The following is a 21495-nucleotide window of genomic DNA, read 5'->3' as shown; positions in this document are numbered from 1 at the left end:
TGCATAGGTACTTTCTCGAATCAAAGATCTAGAGGAAGCTAACCAAACTGAAATCGTTCTTTAGAAGAAGGGTGCAATGTGTAGAAGATTTACATTATTTATTTAAATTTAATTTTGCTCACAGTTATTTGTTGAATTTATTATTAATTTTGCTCAACTGATAAAAAGTGCTCACAGTTTTATAAAATATCTTATTGCGCGTTTTTACACTAACTTGAGAACGCTGAATCCAATAAAATTATTTTAAGGCATATCCAACTATGGGATCATGAGGAAAATAACCTCAAAATTTGTGCCTTCGATGTACTGTTTATGCTAAATGAAAAAGTACGCAAGCTTGGATATACAGGGTTTGTCCGGGAAGTAATAGGACTGATTTTATTCCGCCATGACTGTACTTTGGAGCGTGCGCGCACCGACTGGATCCGGTAGAGGGCGTTCCTAGCTAACGAACGAGCGGCTGATCAGTTGTCTCCGAGCACACGGAGAGTCAGGACAGGCTTTTTCGCGCGACGTGTTTCTGTGAGTGGTGCAAGCCGAAAATGCAGCGCTCGTTAGAGCAGAGGTACGCGATTAAATTCTGTGTTAAACTTGGTAAATCTGCGACAGAGACGTTTGATATGATCAAGCAGGCTTACCCAGATGATGTTTTAGCAAGAAGTGGTGTGTCTCGGTGGCACAAGGCCTTTTCGGAGGGCCGGGAGGAGGTAGCCGATGAATACCGTGCTGGAAGACCTTCGACTTCGACAAACACCGACAATGTGACTCGTGTGCGCGAAGTTTTGAACTCAGACCGTCGGCTAAGTATTCGTTTAATTGCCCAGATCTTAAATTTACCAAAAACTGTGGTTCATGAAATTGTGACGGAGCATTTGAACATGCGCAAGGTGTGCGCGAAGATTGTCCCAAAAGTGCTCAATGACGACCAGAAATTGCGGCGAGCGGAATTGTGCTAAGAAAATTTGAACATGTGTGAAAGTGACTCCCAATTTTTGAATAACGTAATCACAGGTGACGAATCATGGATCTTTGAGTATGATCCCGAGACAAAGAGACAATCTTCCGAGTGGCACACGCCGGCATCCCCTCGCCCAAAAAAGGGAAGAATGAGCAAATCCAAAGTGAAAACGATGCTCATTGTCTTTTTTGACATCAAAGGCATCGTTCACCATGAATTTGTTCCTCCTGGACAAACCGTCAACGCCAAGTTTTACGTGGAAGTGCTCAAGAGACTCAAACGAAGGTTCAATCGGGTCCGACCAGACATCGGACCCGACTGCAAGCTGCACCACGACAACGCCCCGGCTCACACTGTCTTTCTTGTGAACAGCTACCTGACCAAGGCCGGCACCCCAACGCTTCCGCAGCCGCCCTACAGCCCATATGTGCCCCCTGGGCTTTTTGTTTCCTCGCCTAAAACGCCCGATGAAAGGCAAGCATTTTGAGACGACAGAGGGGATCCAAGCAGCTTGCACCGCGGCTCTCAAGGCTATTCCGGAGAATGACTTCCGTGACGCCTTCAATGCTTGGAAATCGCACTGGCAGCGCTGCATCGACGCAGAAGGAGCCTATTTTGAAAGTTTTTAAAGAATTGTAACGATTGGCTCAATATTTTTTTTTTTAAATCGACTCAGTCCTATTACTTTCCGGACAAACCCTGTATTTCTAACAAGTAACACTTCCCAAGTATAACACTCCGATTTTGATTAAATTTGGCAGGTATATACTACACATGAAATAAACGAATACGTGTTTGTTATTTTCTCGAGGGAAAACGGTGTAATGGACCTGTTTGATCCATTACAGCATTTTGTGTGACTTTGTGTGTTCCCATTTTCCTTATATTAACCAAATTTAAATGTTATTAATTTTATTAATGTTGAATTTGAGTCATAATATCAATCTAATCTCCAAACTAAGAGATGACATGAAATTTATCTGCACCATTGAAATGTTGGCAAAAGTTATAGTGAAATTAATGCCTGTTTTTATTCTTCTTCTTTGACCCTTGAAGTTCGATCTTTGTACGTTTAAAAGGAATAGTTTGGCATATAGAGTTTTGATATGTGTAAAATGGTTGATTGAAGTGTATGATACATACGTTTACTTATAAATCGGTAATTTTATGTATTTTGTTTCTGGACGTACTGTAGTAATATAAATAATGTCCAGCTAAATCTAAACGTCCGGAATCCATAAGGATTCCGTGAATGGATCCTTTCCTCTTATTATCATATATGTATGATTCCTATCATATCATATCAGGAACTTCTATTTAATTCTGAAATAGCTCATACATATGGCGATTGCAGTTACAGTTTTAATATCGATATTCAGGTGCTGATTTCATTGTGTAATGCGTTGACTTTAAATTTCATGTCTGATAGGCTTCATGTTGTTAAGGGAGATCATTTATGATATATCCTGCGAAGATGATGATTAATTATAATATATATAAATATTTGATGCAGTGGACCAATGAATAAAAATATGAAATAAGCTATGATAATTATGTGTATTGTATACGTAAAATGATGATTCTCCTCAGGCACTTGATGGCTGATGAATGTAAATACGAGTTGTACGTCACGCATCCCTTAAATATATCTTTAGCGTCTTACCTGTATTTAATCGTATGTAGAATCAGAAACTGTTATCGACCTGAACCTAATGGGGCTAATAGAGAGTGATCTATTTGTATCGTAAGATGCTTTAACTATTTTATTTTCCATCTTTAATATAACTGCAACCTCAAATATTCCTGATATGTTACAATGTTTCTCCTCCTGGTGTGGCTTTCCTGCGTGGTGCAACGTATCTGCAGTCTACAAATCCGATGCTTGTAGCTGATGAAAGTAATCATTTTGTGATCTAACATATCATCAGCCAACAAATATAAGCAGTCCATAAAGTGTAGCAACGGTTTGGGGGGCAAAACCCCCCACCCAAAATTTTGAAAATTGATGCCCAAAAGGCAAAAACAAGTGAACCGAAATAAACGATTTGTACACACATATTGTAGATATAAAATGAGGGAATACGTGTTTCGTATTTTCCTGGTAAAAATGGTTGGGCGGGGCGCGGACCCATCCACACCTTTGATCACAAAATTTCAAAAGTGTTAGTAAACTATGTCAAATGTGTATAAAGGACATGAAGAATTGCAACGAAACTTTTGTGTAGGGACAATACGAAAAAAAAAGACGAAAACGGGTTTTTCTGCGTAGAAACGATTTTAGGGGCCAAAAGCCCCCACAGAAATTTTGAAATTTGAGACCCAAAAAACAAGAAGTCCATCGGATTGAATGAAATTGTGCACAGATATTGTAGATGTAAAATGAGATAATTTAGTTTCGTATTTTCCGGGGAAAAAGCGGTTGAGTAGAGCACGGACCTTCTAAACCGTTGGTTATGAAATATCAAAATTTCAAGTATGTATACGTCAGAAGTTCCTAAAGAATATCGACAATTGCAACGAAACGTCGTATAGGGACAACTTGTAAAACAATAAATGAAACTTGTTTTAATTTGTGCCGAAAAATATTGTTGGAACCTAGTACCCCTCTAAAAAAGTAAATATTACCGTAATAGCGCAGGAAGGAGTGGACCGAAGCAAAGGACATTTTGTGTAGATATCGTATAGACCGTATATAAAATACGGCCGTTCGTGTTTCTTTAGAATTCCTATTCGTTTTGCTTCAAATTTGGCACATCAACAGCAAGCAGGAAATTAATCGACACGTGTTCTTGTTTATGCGGGAAAATATTGTAAGGGTTACAGACGCCGCCTGAAATACTATAATATACGCTATACTATTTGTGCCTGTTGTTGATCTGCCAAATTTGAAGAAATCGGATGGAGACACTTGTGAAACACGAAAGGCCTTATTTTACATATCCAACATCTACATACAATTTCATTCGCTTCGGTCCACAACTTCCGCCACTCAAACGCCTCGGTTCACTCAACATTCTTTTTCTTTTCAGGAAAATACGAAACACTTATTCCTTCATTTTTTGTCTGCAATATCTGTGCATTTCATTCACTTCGGTCCACTTTCTCTTGCCTTTCGGGTGTCAACTTTCAAAATTTTGGGTGGGGGCTTTTGCCCCCTGAAACCTTTTTTTCGCAGAAAATTAAAAAAAACGGTATTCGTTTATTTCTTGTGTATTGTTCATACACAAAGTTTCGTTACAATTCTTCATGTCCTTTACACACATCTGACATGCTGTTACTAGCACTTTTAAAATTTCGTGATCAAAGGTTTGGAGGGGTCCGTGCCCCACCTAACCGTTTTTACCAGGGAAGTACCAAACACGTATTCCCTCATTTTACGTCTGCAATATCTGTGCACAATTTCGTTCTCTTTGGCGCACTTGTTTTTTGCCTTTCGCGCGTCAACTTTCAAAATTTTTTTCCTAAAACCATTTTTCCGCAGAAAATAAAAACACGTATTCGTTTATTTTATGTGTAGTATCTACCTGCCAAATTATATCAAAATCGGAGTGTTACACTTGGGAAGTGTTACTTATAATTGTGCTTTATATACTAATTAGAGGATATTGAATCCAATAAAACTAATTTAAAGTATATCCATCCATGGGATGATGAGGAAAATAACCTCAAAGTTCGGATATCCGAAGTACCGCTTATGCAAATGATCAAAGCGTCCACGCCTGGAAATATTTTTAATTTGGTATTCTACACTAATTAGAATATGCTAAACCTAGTGAAAATAATTTTGAACATACTTTGGAGTGGCTAGGAAAATATTCCAATTTTCAGATTATTTTTCTTGTAATCTCATGGAGGGATATGTTTTAAAATAGTTCCATTATATTTAACATATTCAAATAAGTATAAAAGGCAGTAGTAGAAATGTATCCAAGCGTGAGCATCTTTTGTGAGTGATATGAGCGTTAGTTCTTTATCTTAATCTTTAGTACGCGTTCAAAAAAAAAATAATGGAAATCTTACCAACTCTTCCTCTTTTTGTTGATATTGTTTAGAGATTTCTGAAAGTTTTTCAAGACTAACAGTAGAACATATACAAAATAGTAAGTGGGTCAATTTACAAAGTTCTGGAGTTCTATCCTCGTAATGACTGACAACGCTGACATCTGAAATTGGAAAAAATACAAATAAATAATTAGAAATAAATCTTGAAATAAAAATACTTAAAAATTCGTGGTAAGAAAATTGTGTATATGTGTGTGTAGTAATGAATCATAAGTTCAATGACACCCGTTTTACTCTTGTTGATTTAGGTATCAGCTATTAAGAATTCATTAACTGCATATACATTGGAGAAACTCTTTATTTCAGACTACTACCGATTGATGGTCGTCACCTTCAAACACGCCAATGAATCAAGATTTAATTTTTATAAAACACAAAGAACTGGAGTATCAACTAAACATAGCTGAAAAAATCAATGAATCAACTAACGTATTAAAATTAAAAATTAAGGGAAACTAATTAATTAAATTCAAAAAAAGTAAAAAAATGTAACGGATAAAATTAAAATTGAGTTCAAAATTAACCAATTAGAACTAAAATTAAACGTAATAGTTTTCATTATTATGCACTGAAAATGGTCTTCAGTTTGTAAAGTTAATGGAAAGGAATTAACTGATCTATATACAGTGGGCCTGTAGTTTACGAACTTAATCCGTTCCGTAACACTATTCGTGAAACGAAATGTTCGTAAACTCAAAATATTTTCCCATTGAAATTAATGTAAATACGGTTAGTCCGTTCTAGCCACGGAAGCATGGTTCTGTATGATTTTCTTTATCTTTTGCTGTTTTTTACATTTTAAATGCTTTTTGAGACGAAAAATATAGAATAAAAATAACGTTACTATTTTAGAAAAACAAAGAAGTAACACTAAATTAAATAAAACTGTTTGAATGATAAAAAAGACAAAAAGTGGAAAAGAGAAGAAAAAGCAGCTTTGAACTCAACACTAAACAAAAGATGTTTATAGCAAACGCACAAAAATACTACTACTACTGGGTGCACTGAGAAAAAAATTGTGGGTGGCGTACTTAAAAAGATAGGTTACATGTGTAATTTCTGTAGTTTTTGGAGTTAACGTACAGCAGACGTATTAGTTTTTGGACTTCACGTACAGCCGACGTATAACTGAAAACGCATGTTTTATATTACTTTCTGTATAAGTGTTCCATCTATACGTACTTTCCGTATGAAACAATGTAGGCGGTCAGGATCTCACATACAAATGGATGTATATAACATATAGCTGACGAAGGTAACATAAGTACTTTATGTGATATACGGAAAACTGTTAGATGTTAGACATCTTGCAACGGCATGATGTAACATCTAAGGGCAGTGCCTATGTAGCATACGAATAACGTATGCTCCGTACAGATTTCTATTGTAAGCAAGAATATACCGTAATTTGTACAATATACCGCTGTCCGCAGAAAGGATTTTTCTCTATGTGCGTACAGACATATGTGTACGTTAGGATCCAGAAATATTTTTCGTAAATGGACAGAAAAATTGTTCTCAAAACTTGTTTGAAAACCAAGTAATTTTAAAGCATGGCCCGTCTGTATGTTAAAGTGAATGTGAGTTTGAGTCGAATTAAGCAGTGATTAGTGAACAAATTAAAACGTCATTTGGCATAATTATCAACTTTAGGCCTAGAACAATCTTATTACAGTCAGACAATTATAGCGACAATTTTCGGCATGGAATAATGTTAGGAGGTAGTGAAAAATTAATCGAAGACTACGATATTAATGCCTAATCTATAGTTTTCGGGATCGCTGGGGTAAATAGTAACATCGTCGGTGCCATTTAATACTAAATTCGTCCTTTTCACCATTGGTGAGAGACTGGAAGAGGCATCATATAAGAAATAATCGAAAGTGACCGATATTTGTCCTCAATCCATAGTTTTTGGTGTCAGACAGATGAATAGTGGCTCTCGATTACGTTTACGCACAATTTAAATCTTTTTCAGCATGAGGGTAAAGAAAGGCGACCGTTGGTCTGCGACGGGCGGACTACGTATCCTTAGAGGAAGAGGTATTCTAATACTTTCCGTAAACCCATTAATCCAATGCAACGAAGGGATATTTCAGCTAGTGTAGTAATTGAAATAATAAATTAATGTTATAAAATTGAGAGAAAGTAGAGAAAATAATATGTCTTTAATACATTTTTGTGATCTGTTAGTTCTACTATTTAAAAATAGTAGCACAGTTTTTAGAATATATGTATATATGCACAAAAAGATTCTTTGAGAATATCATTATATCAACGATAATCAATTAAAAACCAACTCCTACAAAATTTAATTGATTACATTAAAATTAACAACACTTGTAACTAAAAAATTCAATCGTTATTTTAATAACGGATTAATTGCAAACCTGAAAATAGTATTATGAAACTCCTTTGAATTCACTGAGTTAATTAGATTTTAAGTATTTCTTGTGATTTGAGAACTATAAGGATGGTCTATAGTTTCAAGTATCTGGGAAGTATCTTGACGAGAGACGCTTACTGCACCAAAGAGATCAGGTCAAGAATTGACATAGCCAAAGAAGCATTCAACAAGAAAAGATTACTTTTAATATGGGACTAAGGAAGAAGTTGGTCAAGTGCTATATACGAAGTATTGGACTGTATAGTTCAGAGACTTGGACATTATGTAAGTTATAAAGAAATATTCTAGAGCTTCGAAGTGTGGTGTTGGAGAAATAAGATAAAATAGACAGAGAGAGTAACAAGCGAACATGTTTTAAAAAGGATAAGAGAGAAGATCACCAGCCTTCGCAGGAGGGTCAATTGGATTGTGTCGTCTTTTTCATATTGTCGTAGAAAGGAAGATGGAAGAAAGCGAAGAGTAAGAAGAACATTGATGACAATAAATAGAAGAACATATTGGGAGTTAAAAGAGGAAGCTGAAGATCGAGAATAGTGGAAGAAACATTTCCTACCCCAAAACTAAAATAATAATAATAAAAAAAGCACTTCACTACTCCCAGAACCTGCCAGAAGTTAGACTACTTAATAATAATAATAACCATGGATTCTCAACAGAACTTTCCTTTCCTACAGATAAATAACGATAGCACTGACGACAGATGAAGCAAAGTGATCCTAAAGTCGGTAGAAAGGGGTAACTGTGCAATTGATGCGACTTTTGCAACTGCTATTCAGGTACCCTAGCTAATTTATACAGCGCAGTTGCCAAATTCCGTAAAACGGTAAGTATTGTGGGTAACTCGTAGTGGTAGATCTAAAACTGCTGGTAATGAGGGAATATTAACAATAGTGTTGGCAATGTTTACAGAGTCCAACGTGCAGAGCACACTATCTGTCGGCAAAACCAAATCCAATTGAAACAGAAACTATTCTGGAAATATATTAACAGACCTACGGACTTCAGCATCTGGCCCTCTTGTGAAAGGAATCGCCCATTTCCTACAGTAATTCTGTACAATGATGAGATATTTTGTTGTTGTTATTGTTGTTAATGGAAGATTAATAGTCAGAATTATAAGTATTGGAATGGCCGTGATTCTCACTGGACGAACGCTTCCAAAGAGACTTCTTCAGACAATATGGTGCTGTGGTGAATATGAAACCTCTGTTTAATCGGATCGACATTTATCATCACCACCACCCTCAATGCTGAGTGGCATTGGAAAAGCTAATGGGGACGGCGTTTCTTTCCCTAGTAAATGAAAAGAAGAACTTCTGTTATTTCCAGCAGGATAGAGACTTACTGCACTATGGTATGTGGTTCGCAAATGTCTTAATATCCAAAGCAAATGATGTAATGAGGATATGAAATAAGATCATAGTGTTCAGCTCGGTTTCTGACATGTTGAGATTCAGTCACTAACAAGATCTAATAACAAATTGCTACAGTCTTTAATATTGTTCATCCACGCAATTCTTCTTCCCCATCCCATTTTACATTATACTACATTTTCTATCACTACAATTGTCTAATTTAGAACAAAGTAAAAAAATCATGAGCTTCAGTAAAAAACACTTATTGCTGTAAAGGATAAGTTTGATTTATTAGCAAGTAAACATTTTGATTTAACTAGCACGAAAAATGGAAGAACCCCGAGAAAATTCAAGAACATTATACTTTCCTCACGAAACTCATATGGTGTGAGTCCTACAGGAACTGGACTCTTCAACAGGAGTAAACTGCCTACTACAATACAATAATCCCTTTCAGGAAAGTTTTATAATATTAAAAGTGCAGAGAGTTTTCCTGGTCTCTGGAATTTATAGTATTTTAATATGTTTAAAGAAAATTTAGTGGAATATGAAATAATTAACTAAATATACTTTACCCAAGACCGGAACAAGGTTGATGAGAGTCCTTGGTAAATTTTGTTTCAAATAATCCAAAGTTTTTTGAAGAGACTTTCTATGATTTTCTGCGGAATTGAGTTCAGGTTTCACACATGATAATGAACATAAATTATTATTTCCGATCATTATTGTTATTAACTGAAAAAAATGCGAAAAAATATATGGTTATACGATAAATATTGCTGAAAGAAATAAAAAGTTGCAAATAACCCCATCTATCACTATAAGCAGTTATTTGCATTCTTCCTTCCATACCTTTCATTAAAATTTGTTTCAACTCGCACAAAATTCGAACATTTCGCATGAGCATCTTATGGAAGGACCTCCACACACTTTTCTTCCATTATAGGCAGGCGTAAAAGTGGATTTGAAGAAATAGGGGGACGCCGTTCCCCTGCCTATCATTGTCCACTGTATATTTTAGGAAGTGGGGAGACGTCATAGATATTGTTTGGAAGTGGGGTATCGTCTTTCTCAGGCGTTCCCCCCCATTTTTACCCCTGATTTTAGATTAAACATTTAAGAAAACTAAAACATGTGTTTAATTATTTTAGTTGAGAAGTCCAAAGATCAAATTTCATGCCTCTAACCTTAAGAAATTCCGATACATGGATATCTTATTATAACAACTGTAGCCCCAATCTTTCTTCTTTCCCATCTCCATTTTTTCCCTTACAGGTAAAGTGTAAGTACAAACTCTAAAACACATATCTTATTATTTTAAATGGGGAGTTTAAATACCGAACTTCGTGTCTCTAACCTTAGGAGTTTCGGAGATATTGATATTTAAATTTAATAATTGTCAATCTTATTCCTCTAATTCACGGAATATCCAAAAACCCTTCCTTAGTGGTACATTGTATGATTAAAAAATACGGTGAATAATTTTATTAGAAACAAAGTAATAAGCTTACATGGAATTTGATATAATCTCGTGCAAAGTAATGTCCTTGGCTAGCAATGCACTTATCTCAACGTTGGATCCATGAGTAGAAGCATTTCTAGAAGGCTTCTTTTAAAGGTCGTTCAGCTGCTCTTCAGTGGCTCTGTTAATGTCAGAAATGGTGTCAAAATGTCTTAGTTTTAGCACAATTTTGATTTTTGGGAAGAGTCAGAAGTTGCGTGGTGCTATATCCGGAGATGTCCATGCAGATATCAACAAACAGGAATATTTTTTTCGGCCAAAAACTCGTGCTTTCAAAAGTGAGGTGTGGGAAACGAATTTCGCACCCACTCTTCTCATTTGCCAATCCGCTGTCAAAATGTTTTAGATGGACCTGTAAATATGTTTATTTCTTTGGAAGGCTCACGAATATTTATTCGCCTGTTTGAACGAACAATTTTTGCCACTTTTTTCACGTTTTCGTCTGTTTTTGAAGTTAATGGACGTCTCGAAAATTGTTCGTCTTTTACCAACTCATTTTTGCTTTTAAATCTCTTATACCACTTGGAAATAGTCTTCAGAGTTACAGCATTATCTCCATAAACCATTTTCAGCATTTCATGAGTTTCATTGGCACTGTATTGCAACTGAAAACAGTATTTGATGTTTACGAGTTGTTCAAAATCCATGATACCCGACAGACAGTGTAAACACAAGCTCATTCTAATGGCTTTAGACGCTAACTGACAAGTCAGAACATGATACTCACGAGTCCAACTTGATACTCACTGCCTGTCTCAACAAAATCAGGCTATCGAACAAATTACATTAAATTGTAGTAGCGTCAGCAGTTGCTGCTAAAAAAAAAAGTTCATTCATTGATCACGCCTTGTGTAATAAATTCTATGCACTGTCAAAATTTGAAGTTTCTAGCGGTTTGACCTGGGCGTTCATCAGTTAGTCCGTCACTCACTCACTCATTCAAGACTTCTTCCTTTATATATACCCATATTTTTGATAATCTTATAATTTTATTTGATTAGAGAAATGCTCAATTGTGCAATAATTATTGTACTTTATTTAGAAATATTTTGGGAGATAATACGTTGAGCGATACAAAAGTCTCGACTCTAGTTAACAATAACATTTATTCCATCTATAAATAATGTATGCATCATGTATTCGTTGTTTTAAACTTTACTATAATTTATGACGAAACAAGAACTTGTGTAAGGAAAAGTGCACATGTAGATCAAAACTGTCAAATTTGTTGTTTAGTACATAATAATAACATATTATAGATTGATTTAAAATTCGTATTTTTTGTAGTTTATGACTCTGTTTCAATATTGAAGCTGCGTATGTAATACTGTAAGTAGAGTAGAGACTGTAGAGTATGTAAGACTTGAAAGTACAATTCAACTTTAGTCGATATCACACTTACGGATCGAACCAAGGGTGCGAAGCTGCTCGGACTAAGTGGTTTTGTGGCCCCTCAAGGAATGTTTGCCCTCCCTTAAGTTAAATATATATAATTTAACACCACAGTTATGTCCTTTATTCTAAAGACGGATAATTAGCGAAAGTAAATGATAATGAAAGAGTTCATTGAATGAAAATCTGGGAGAAAATTCCGACAAAACCCATGGATATGATATTGCCAACCACAAGTTCACATAGCTTGGGACAAAACCAGGTGTACTATTCGTAGGAGTTTTACCACTGCCCCTCACAAAGAAATAAATTTTAATTTGTATTAAAATGCTCGTTAATGTCTTACTAGATGATATCTATCAACGAAAAACACATAGCTGAATGAGCTCCCTGAAATTCACAGAGAAATCGTTGCTACTACATCGAACCTGAGTCTTCCATAGTAATAAGTGATTATTGCAACATACAATTTCCTTATGAAGTTCTGATTTTGCGTCAAGAAACGATATTAAAATACCTCTCCTGCAGCCCAACCTTTGCTGTGCATGGTCCGTGGTTTTATTTGCGATAAAAGTACTCTATTTTCGCACCGAACCCCTTTCATTATAGAATAATTGAGAAGCTACTTGAGTTTAAAGACTGAACTACGGTCTAGAAAGCTAGATATAGCGCCAATGGAAACCACTGAAGTGATCACCCACTAGCAAACTAAAATCATCAACCAACAAATACTAGATCTTCGTAGGATAGAACATCAGTAAGTTTAGTTGAGTTTATAAACTCTATTATATATAGTATTACACATATTAACAATAGTTTGTTTATAATCAAATAATGATTTAAAAACAAGAATTCTATTAACTCAGCAATACCTGGATTAAACATTAAGCAAAATATACGCAGAAATTTCCCATAGTCAAATTTGTCATCGTCCATGGTCCATAAGGTACAATACTGCAATAATAGAAAGAAACCTCTGCAAAGGCTCACGAAATCGAAGGGAAACCCCCACCACCAGAGCCAGAGCCAGATTTAAAAGCTATGTAGATAGCTTTTAATCGCCCCTATGTAGAGAGCTTTTAATCGCCCTTCACAGCAACGCACAAAATTTTCACACAATACAACATTAGAAAAATAACTTATTTTATGCATACCTTTGTTTCAATATTTATGCATAAATTATAATGAATATTTTAATAGTGATAGGGATTGCGAAGTGTACATGCGTAGGAGCTGCGCGCACCAGCACATCAGATTTTCACATACGTCTCTACGCAACTGTCTACTGCAAGTGAATCGTTAAACTTCACCCACCAATGATTGAAGCCAATAGACTCGTTAACGGAATTATTACTGGAAGGGCGTTTACTCTGACCTTAATCATGTTTATTATTATTATTAATAGTGGTAATAATAATAATAATAATAATAATAATAATAATAATAATAATAATAATAATAATAATATAATAATAATAATAATAATAATAATAATAATAATAATAATAATAATAATAATAATAAGCTTCTCCAATTTTTTTCGTCTCGCGTATTAAGCTTTCGCTTAACATCTGGTCCTAAGAACGCTACACCACTAGGCTCGGGCCTGATATTATATTACCCTTGCTCCCCACATAGCCTAAGTAAAAGCAGAGGAAACTTCGTATGCAGTCTGTGAAATTTGTATGTTTTCTGTACAAAGTCAGTAGAAAACACATACATACATATACTTCGTCGAAAACATAACCTCCGTAGAGGAGATAATAATAATAGAAATTGCATAGATACTAATTGATAATAGTAATGAATGAAGATGTGATCAAAGATTTTGCAATTAAAAGGAATAGTAGAAAGCTTCTCAAATATAAATCAAGGAGATGTTTACAAAAGTAAACATTATTTTCCATCTTACAGCAAGTTTTGTTTAATTTCGAAAAAAATATGGTTTATTATTGTTTATATTTTGAATTTGATATATATGGGGACACTAAAATATTTTGTGTGCTTAGGGCTTGTGAAGCAATAATCCGGCCCTAATTATTATGGAAGATTAATAGAGTGATGTCACACACAGGAGTATTTGATAACCACGAAAATGTAGAAGGAATTACAGGAAGATGTGGAAGTGCATGGACATCTTCGTCGTTCTGTAACATGAAAACATTTAGAAGATCTGTGAAGTTATCAGTAAAGTGTAACGATTGATGACTAAGATGCCGAACATTAGTAATCAAATGAGTAAGTTTTGTATGTACGGTAAATAATAAATCATAAAGAAAGTATACACAAAATGGTTCTCAAAATCATTAACCCAGTAGCATAAGGTCAGTCGGAAGAAAAACTACTTTGCCCACTTGCAATTCAGCCTTTTAGGGAAGGTCATCGTATCTGACGAAATTTGGATATTTCGATGTGACTTTGAAATGAAATTACGATTGCATTACAATACTTCCAATTCTAAATAGGAAAGAACTGAGAAGGCGGAAACTTAAATTGAGGCTAATTTTTTTCCTTCGATATCCGGAGTGTTGTCACAACAGAATCGTTGGCTGTTGTGGACCTTAAGAGTCCATTCTAGCACCAATATTATAATTTGATATGTGGACCTACAGCTTGGGGTGGAATCTGCACTAAATCCACCACCGGAAATCTAGCCCTGCTCTCCTGCATCGAAGACGTTGAAGCTAATCATTCTCTTCGAACATTTATTGACTCACACTATAGCATAGACAGGGTAGAAAATCACACTGAATTTGATACCATTAGAATCATCAAGTGCTAAGAATAAATAACTGTTGACACAAACTTCATTTGGTATGGCGGTGAACATGCAGTGGTTGGAGCAAACATGAAAATACAGTACTGAGAAAAGCTACATATACGATGATATTCACTATATGTTTCATAACATGCATTCAAACCTGTTAACCATTCACACCACAGCTCTACTACTGTGTTAAACACTCTCCTAATATTGTACTACATTTAAGAGCTATAAACATTTTAATAAATAAGGAAAAAACTTACTTTCCAGTCATTATAAAAGTCGATTTTGGGGTTATTTTTGATCCTGTGAACTATGACTCTCGCCTCCTTGATGGCGTCTGTATTGGCTATGGCGGACTTAGCTGCATTTAGACCTTGAATATCATCAAAAACCCACCCAGTATCTGTTGAATATCCAGTCACTTCAGGATTAAATACTTTCAATATGTTAGGAATGGTCAGATACTCTCTCCATGTTTTTGCTCCTCCTAAAAGTATGAATAAATATTAAATCAATATTATCATTTTATAAGAATATTCTTAACTTAATAGGAAATAAAGTATTATCTAACAAGTATTCGTCGTCTTAATCCCTTTCAAACTAGATTCCATCTGTTTCAGCACACTGAGTTCATGAACCTTCCACTGCTGGAAACACACCTGAAACCAATTTTCGGAAACCGCTCTACGAGCAACCGTCGCGTGGTGTTTGATATTCTTTCGGGTGTGAAAACATTCCTATCAGGTACCTTTTGATTTTCGGAAAAAGCTAAAAGTGGCACTAGGCTATGTCGGGAGAGTATGGAGCTTGACGAAACATTAGGATGACATGTTGTACGTAAAACAATGATCTTGGCTGCAACAACGGAGATATTAATCTATTACAGTTGCCTGGTTTCCACGGGTCTGATCATTTTAACGGAGAAAAATGAAATATTTAAATTTTACATCCCACGATTATGCTGGCGAGGCTAAAAGGAGAATGTGATGATGAGAAATGAATATAATGGTAGAATAAAGAAATTGGAGGAAATGGAGAACATCGAGGAAACCCACGCACACAGTATTTGTCCACCACAAAGCTCCCTTGGCACGTGCTGGGATTGAACCAAGGACCCCATGAACCAGAGGTGAACGCTCTACCACTGAGCCACCGCGGCCCATTTTCAAAGAAGAGCATCATGTAGGTGACAAAATATGTTCGAAGAGCAGTCCTTTGTAAGTATGTTTTTCATCTACATGTCCATAATGCACAAAGTCACGGTAATTGAAGGACATATTCAAAATTATTTTGATCTTGCTAAGGATCTGATGAGCTTTATGGAATGTGGAATGTCGCCTCTACAAAACCTGCATAAAGGGATCATAATCGAGTCAAACACCTCGTTTATGTACCGCTGGCTGGTTAAATATTCGTCAATGTGTTTGAGGCACGAACATCCACGGAATCCAACAATATACTACACCGTAACTTCCACTGCCAGACCTACTAGGCGATGTAAAATGTAGGTGTCACCCAGATTAGTATCACAGTAGAGCCAAATACGCATAAAGCATGTCCTCCGATTCATTTTTTAATATACGTTCGCGATAGCATTTTAGTCTTCCATACTTGTGCTAAAGATTCAACGGAGCTGCACCAATGTACTTATTGCATGTACCCCTGATCTGTCAAAGGATACTGAAGTGTTAGTGAGAACACTAGGTGCTCTGCAACAGTGCTTGCATCGGTATATGTGATACCGTTTTTCGATGTGCCAAAGCCAGCTCTCTGCTTTCGCAGTATGTAGTATGGCGTGCTCATTGGGATCCGGCATGCCGTTGGTTAGTACCCTTCTGTACCCATCGAGTTCAATACAAATATCAATGTCAGAGAAGGACAAACCACACTCGCGATACGAAACTATTCGTCCGGAATCAAATATCGAAATCTTTATTGGAAGGACTCTCGCATTCGATTATGGAGCACTCCAACATATGTCTACCACTGAAGTCTGGGTCTCTGACTACCCTCCGCTTCCTATCACTTAATGGTATACATGAGACATCTGCTGCCTCACGGCGCTGTCGCACTAATCAGTCGTTTATCCTTTCATGCTTTTCATATTCTGCATATTTGGACATCCTATGATGTCTTCTTGTTATTGCATATTTATTGGTAGAGAGTATTCTATGAATATTAACAAAAATAGCTTTTAATAGTGTTGGCTTACCTCCAGCAAATGAAACACCTGTATATTCAACTAAGTTTGTGAACAGAAATAATGTTCCCAAAGCGGCATTTCCGGCCACTAGGCTGTCTCCAATTGTTCCTACAACTTTAATATCACTGGGACGAAGGCGATGGACGCTTGTTGGTGTTTCATTAGATTTTGTAACTTTACAAGGAAACGAATAGGATGAAGGAATAGGTCGTTGGAATCTACTCCTGTTTCTTCTTCTCACATTCTTAAAAAGAAAAAAATATATATTGAAGAATACATTTTACTGCATCTATGGAATTTTATAGGTTATTTTGTAAATACAGCCTGAGGTGGTTCTTGAGAGAAATGACATCGGTAAAAATTGATCACTACAAACTTTTAGCCGTAAGTGCTTAATTATTTCTAACATAGATATTTACGTGTTTAAGAAAAAATATTAAAAATTTGGATTGATGGTAAAACGATATACATTGATTATATCAATTAACTGAATTAGTATTGTGTTTATAATTAGAATCTTTCTTAGGAAAAGAAACTAAGGAAGCTAAGGAAAGAAACCATCATATAGTTTCAGACATTTATATCCAGCAATTAGTACATTAGATACGCTTCCTTCCCTTAGTTTGTAGAGACAAAAACTCTTTTATGAATATGACTTCCCTCAAGAACCTCTACTGCCAAACCCTAAGTCACAATAAATGAAATAATATAAATTTGTTTGAGGAAGAAGCCAATGATTGCCCCCATTTAAACTTTTTATGTATCCTTTTCAGTCATTTCAACTCGAATCATTGAGGAAGGGTCAATGAGGACATTAGCACCGTTTATTCCTGCTGCAATGGTGGCTAGAGGCCTTAACCTTTGATTTAATACAGGGTGTTTCAAACCAACACCGACAAAACTTGGGACGTGATTCCTGACACCATTATAAAACAAAAAGTATAGACCAACCTGGGTGCACAAATGCTTATTTTCGGAGTTATAGGCTGCAAAAAATATGAAGATATGATCTTTAACACTAGAAGCGCCATCAGGGTCATTTTGATATTTTGGCCAATTTCCTTTTACATAACTCAACGTACAATGGAACGTCGAAGCTGAAACTTTCTGACTTTTTCTAAAATATATACAAGTAAACTGTGACAAATTTTCACATTTCTATCTTAACACTAGAACAGCCGGATTTTGTATTTACCTAAAACCGCCATTGGGAGTCAATTTGACCCCAAAGAGAAATTCACACTTTATTAAGAGCAAACTATATTTTTTGTTTATAAATGGTGTAAAAAATGACAATATATAAGATTTAACTTGCTTCACAATGTGATTTTGCATAAGTAAGGAAGCAAAAAAGGAAGAAAAAGAAAAAGAAAAGAAAAAAAGAAAAAGAAAATAGAATGCGACATGTCTCAACAAATTACAAATTGTAATTGAAGATGTTACAAAATGAGTATGATACACACGAATATAAATTGTTAATGAACACACTACAATATGTTCCAAAGTTTGTTAGACATCAGCACAAGTTGAACAATAAGTACGCTCAAGAGTTACAGCAACGCATTTTCAACAAATTGGTTACTGGCATCCCGTCACAACTAGTAGAAGACTTATTCTGTCCCTTGCATAGTTGAAAGGCACGCTTCTTCCGTTTTGTGGTGAGTACTGGAACAACCGGATAGCATTTCGTGCGCAAAGCATCAACACGTAGTTCTTCCACCAGTGCAAGAAAAATTCTCGGCGTTAAATTCTGGAGCGCGATGATTCCTTGAAAAGTATCCAAGCATTGAGTGCGGCAATGTTAAGGACGTTGTAAAATACCTGAACAGGCCACCTGTGAGTTCCACATCTTGTAGTGTATTTCTTCAGCATCTAGTCCGCTACATCTACGCCGCATTTTGTGATATTGTAGTAAGTGACAATGTTCGATTTATTCTTTGGACTGTCGTCTTTAGACACATTACTATGCATTGTGCTAAGAATCACCACATTGTTTTTGCTCTTGCACTTATATACTGTTAGCGTTTTGGCTCCATTTCTTAGTGCAAGAGTCGAATATCGTGGTCTTGAGGTGTCACGTGCTATAGGAGGTAATTCTCGCTTGTTCAAACACATCGCTCCAACAATTGTGGTTTTCTTCGTAGAAAGTTCATCTGCAAGTTTCACAGAAGTAAAAAAGTTGTTGATAGTGACGTTGCGTCCGGAATTTAGATGTTGTTGCAGTAATTTTAGCACCAACTCTGCCCAAGTTATATATCATTTGGTCGGTCTTCATCCTTGCCCAAATAGGGATAGCCGCATAAGACATATTTGGATTCTTCATCAGTTGGTAACCAGAATTTGATCCCAAACTTGTCCAGCTCATTTGTCGTGTATTGGATAAATATGCAACTTGATTTGGATGGCAACAACTATTCATCGACGGTTATTTCTGGTCCAGGATTGTAACACAAATAACAGTTTTCCATGAGTTTGTTCCAGTCTCAGACACGAGAGCAATTTTGTTAGCTGAAAGGCGCCCAGCTCTGCTGCTTCGCACATCAAATCTGAGATGCCTCATGGTTTCGCGGAAACGATTGAGTAACATTGTTTCTTTGAACACCGGTGGTCCCCAATTCTTGTTCCATAAATCATCTGCATAAAGTTTTGAATGGCCCAATGCACTAGTGGCATACAGCAGAGCAGAAAATGCACCGAGTTCTTCCAGCGTTATATATCAGTTGCTGTTATCTCCAAAATTACGTCGTGGTTGGGTAACAGTACATGTTTGAAACGCCATGCTTGCTGAAGCAAGATTTGACCCAATGCTACGACGAGCAAAAGGCGTTAATCCACTTGCAATTGTCATAATATTGCGATATGGCGTGCGACATGTAGTGGGAGAGGTGCTGTTAAGATTTATCGGAGTCCAAACAATATCACTAGATGATGTGTACTTCTTGTCACTGCTACCTATAGGGTGAGTAAGAACAGTGTTACTTTGTTCTTGCCCACGACCACGTCTGCTTGAAAGACCTTGTGTGCTCATACCAAAGGAAGTAGCACTGCCAGATGCAATTTTTCCTTCGGTATCAGTGTCACTACTTTCAGAGGATGCCACATTCTGCAAATTCACATCAGAAACACAAGAATCATGACCGTTGCTGTCGTTACCACTGTCACATAAATACAACTGTTCCAAGATTGTAAGGTACTCCTGTACACTTAATTCTTTCCGCATCTTACGTACAAAAAGATGCACACTGGTCGAAAGCTGCACGAAGACTGCTGCTGAAATTACTGGCGGTATGAGTCACCAAACAAGGTCACATGGTTACATGACGTGCTCTTTTATTCTCTTCTCAATAATAACGATAATAGGTGCGTGTTTCGTAGTGTCGAGAAAACAACAATGAGTCATCGGAAATTGGAAAAACTTACGTTCACTTGAAAATTGGCCATTTTTATTATGAGGGCCAAAATGATCCTTATTGACTGTTCTAGGTAGATCCTAACTCCAAGTCTATATTACCTACCGTAGTCGGGTCAAGACTACTTAGAAACTAATTTGTGCGCTATCCAAAAATACATGTTTCAGAATCTTATGGTAGGCCTACTCACGCAACAAATTTTATAGAGGGCGTTCGACTAAGTGCATATAATTTGATGTATTCACCAACTATGTCTATAAAAATTGTTGCGTAAGTACCACAGGATTGTGAAATTTGAATATTTGGATAGGGTATATATTAGTTCCTAGATGAAGTCTTGAGCGACTACGGTAGATCCCATAGTTTAAGGAGCTATGGACCTTTAAAGTTCACATTTTCATGTTTTAGGCAGCGTATAACTCGGAAAGGAAGCATTTGTGACCCAGGTTTGTCTATATATTTGATCTTACCTTAATGTCAGGAGTCACCTTCTAAATGTTGTCGATGTTGTTTTGAAACACCCTGTATAAATTAGAAATTTAAAATTAGGAATTCAACTAAGAGTATCTCTAAATAATGAATATTCAAAATAGAACAGATATTAAAAGCTCAGGGAAAGGTAATAACGAACAAAAATCTTAAACGTAAATACTACTACTACTATTAACACTATTACTACTAATAATAATATAAAATAGCATTACATGCAAACATAATAATAATAATAATAATAATAATAATAATAATAATAATAATAATAATAATAATAATAATAATAATAATAATAATAAAGCCTTATAAAAACCAGTAAAAATATGATAGTAAAAAGGGAGTAACAAGAATAAAGCAAAGTGCTTAGATTACATTCACTTGTTTGGTTACAAATAAAAGCAAATTAACATTGAAAGTAATTATTGTCTGTTCACTCTAGGATGGAAGATTGTTTACAAACAACAATTGTAGTGCGAGCGTCAAAACCTTGCTTCTCACCCCTACATGGTTAATTCATGGTTGCCAGGCACATGAATCTCCGAACCGAATGTACCTACTTCTGCACAGTCATGGACCAAGTGCTATTACTACATAAATTGCTGCTTTTGAGATGACTGAGATATTAACGTTATGAAAAATTGAGTTAGTTATTATGTAATACAATCTTACATATAATGCACACTCAATTTTGTACAAGTGTTCTTGTTCGAAAGTGTGCGAAAACCTTGTACGCCTGGCAATATTGGAAGATGACAGTTTGTGTTGTAAACAATAAACAGAGGTAGCGAAGACCGTTAGGTTCGCTGGACAGCGTTGTTTTCATGATAAGGCGACAGAAACATATTGTACTGATTGTAAACAAGGGCTGGGAATTTCGATGCGAGTATAGGTGGAAATATTCTCCCCACATATTGCCTGTTGGTGAAG

At 36.0% G+C, this 21495-nt stretch overlaps 1 protein-coding gene across 1 annotated transcript in view; it reads right to left on the bottom strand.

Annotated features, from left to right (window-relative positions):
- LOC145679239 (phospholipase B1, membrane-associated-like) overlaps window positions 1-18538 on the bottom strand; it is a 28038-nt gene extending 9500 nt beyond the window's left edge. The window contains exons 1-5 of the mRNA XM_081749827.1: window positions 18488-18538; window positions 16676-16910; window positions 14724-14950; window positions 9358-9517; window positions 4979-5121 (exon numbers count right to left, since the gene is read on the bottom strand). Of these exons, the coding sequence (XP_081605953.1) occupies window positions 4979-5121; window positions 9358-9517; window positions 14724-14950; window positions 16676-16910; window positions 18488-18538 (816 nt within the window). The remainder of the gene's footprint in view (window positions 1-4978; window positions 5122-9357; window positions 9518-14723; window positions 14951-16675; window positions 16911-18487) is intronic.
- Window positions 18539-21495: the final 2957 nt, after the last annotated feature.

Source organism: Thermobia domestica, chromosome 1 (assembly GCF_964235325.1).
Source record: "Thermobia domestica chromosome 1, izTheDome1.hap1.1, whole genome shotgun sequence".
NCBI classification, from domain to species: domain Eukaryota; kingdom Metazoa; phylum Arthropoda; class Insecta; order Zygentoma; family Lepismatidae; genus Thermobia; species Thermobia domestica.
This window is presented reverse-complemented; position numbering and strand designations above follow the sequence as displayed.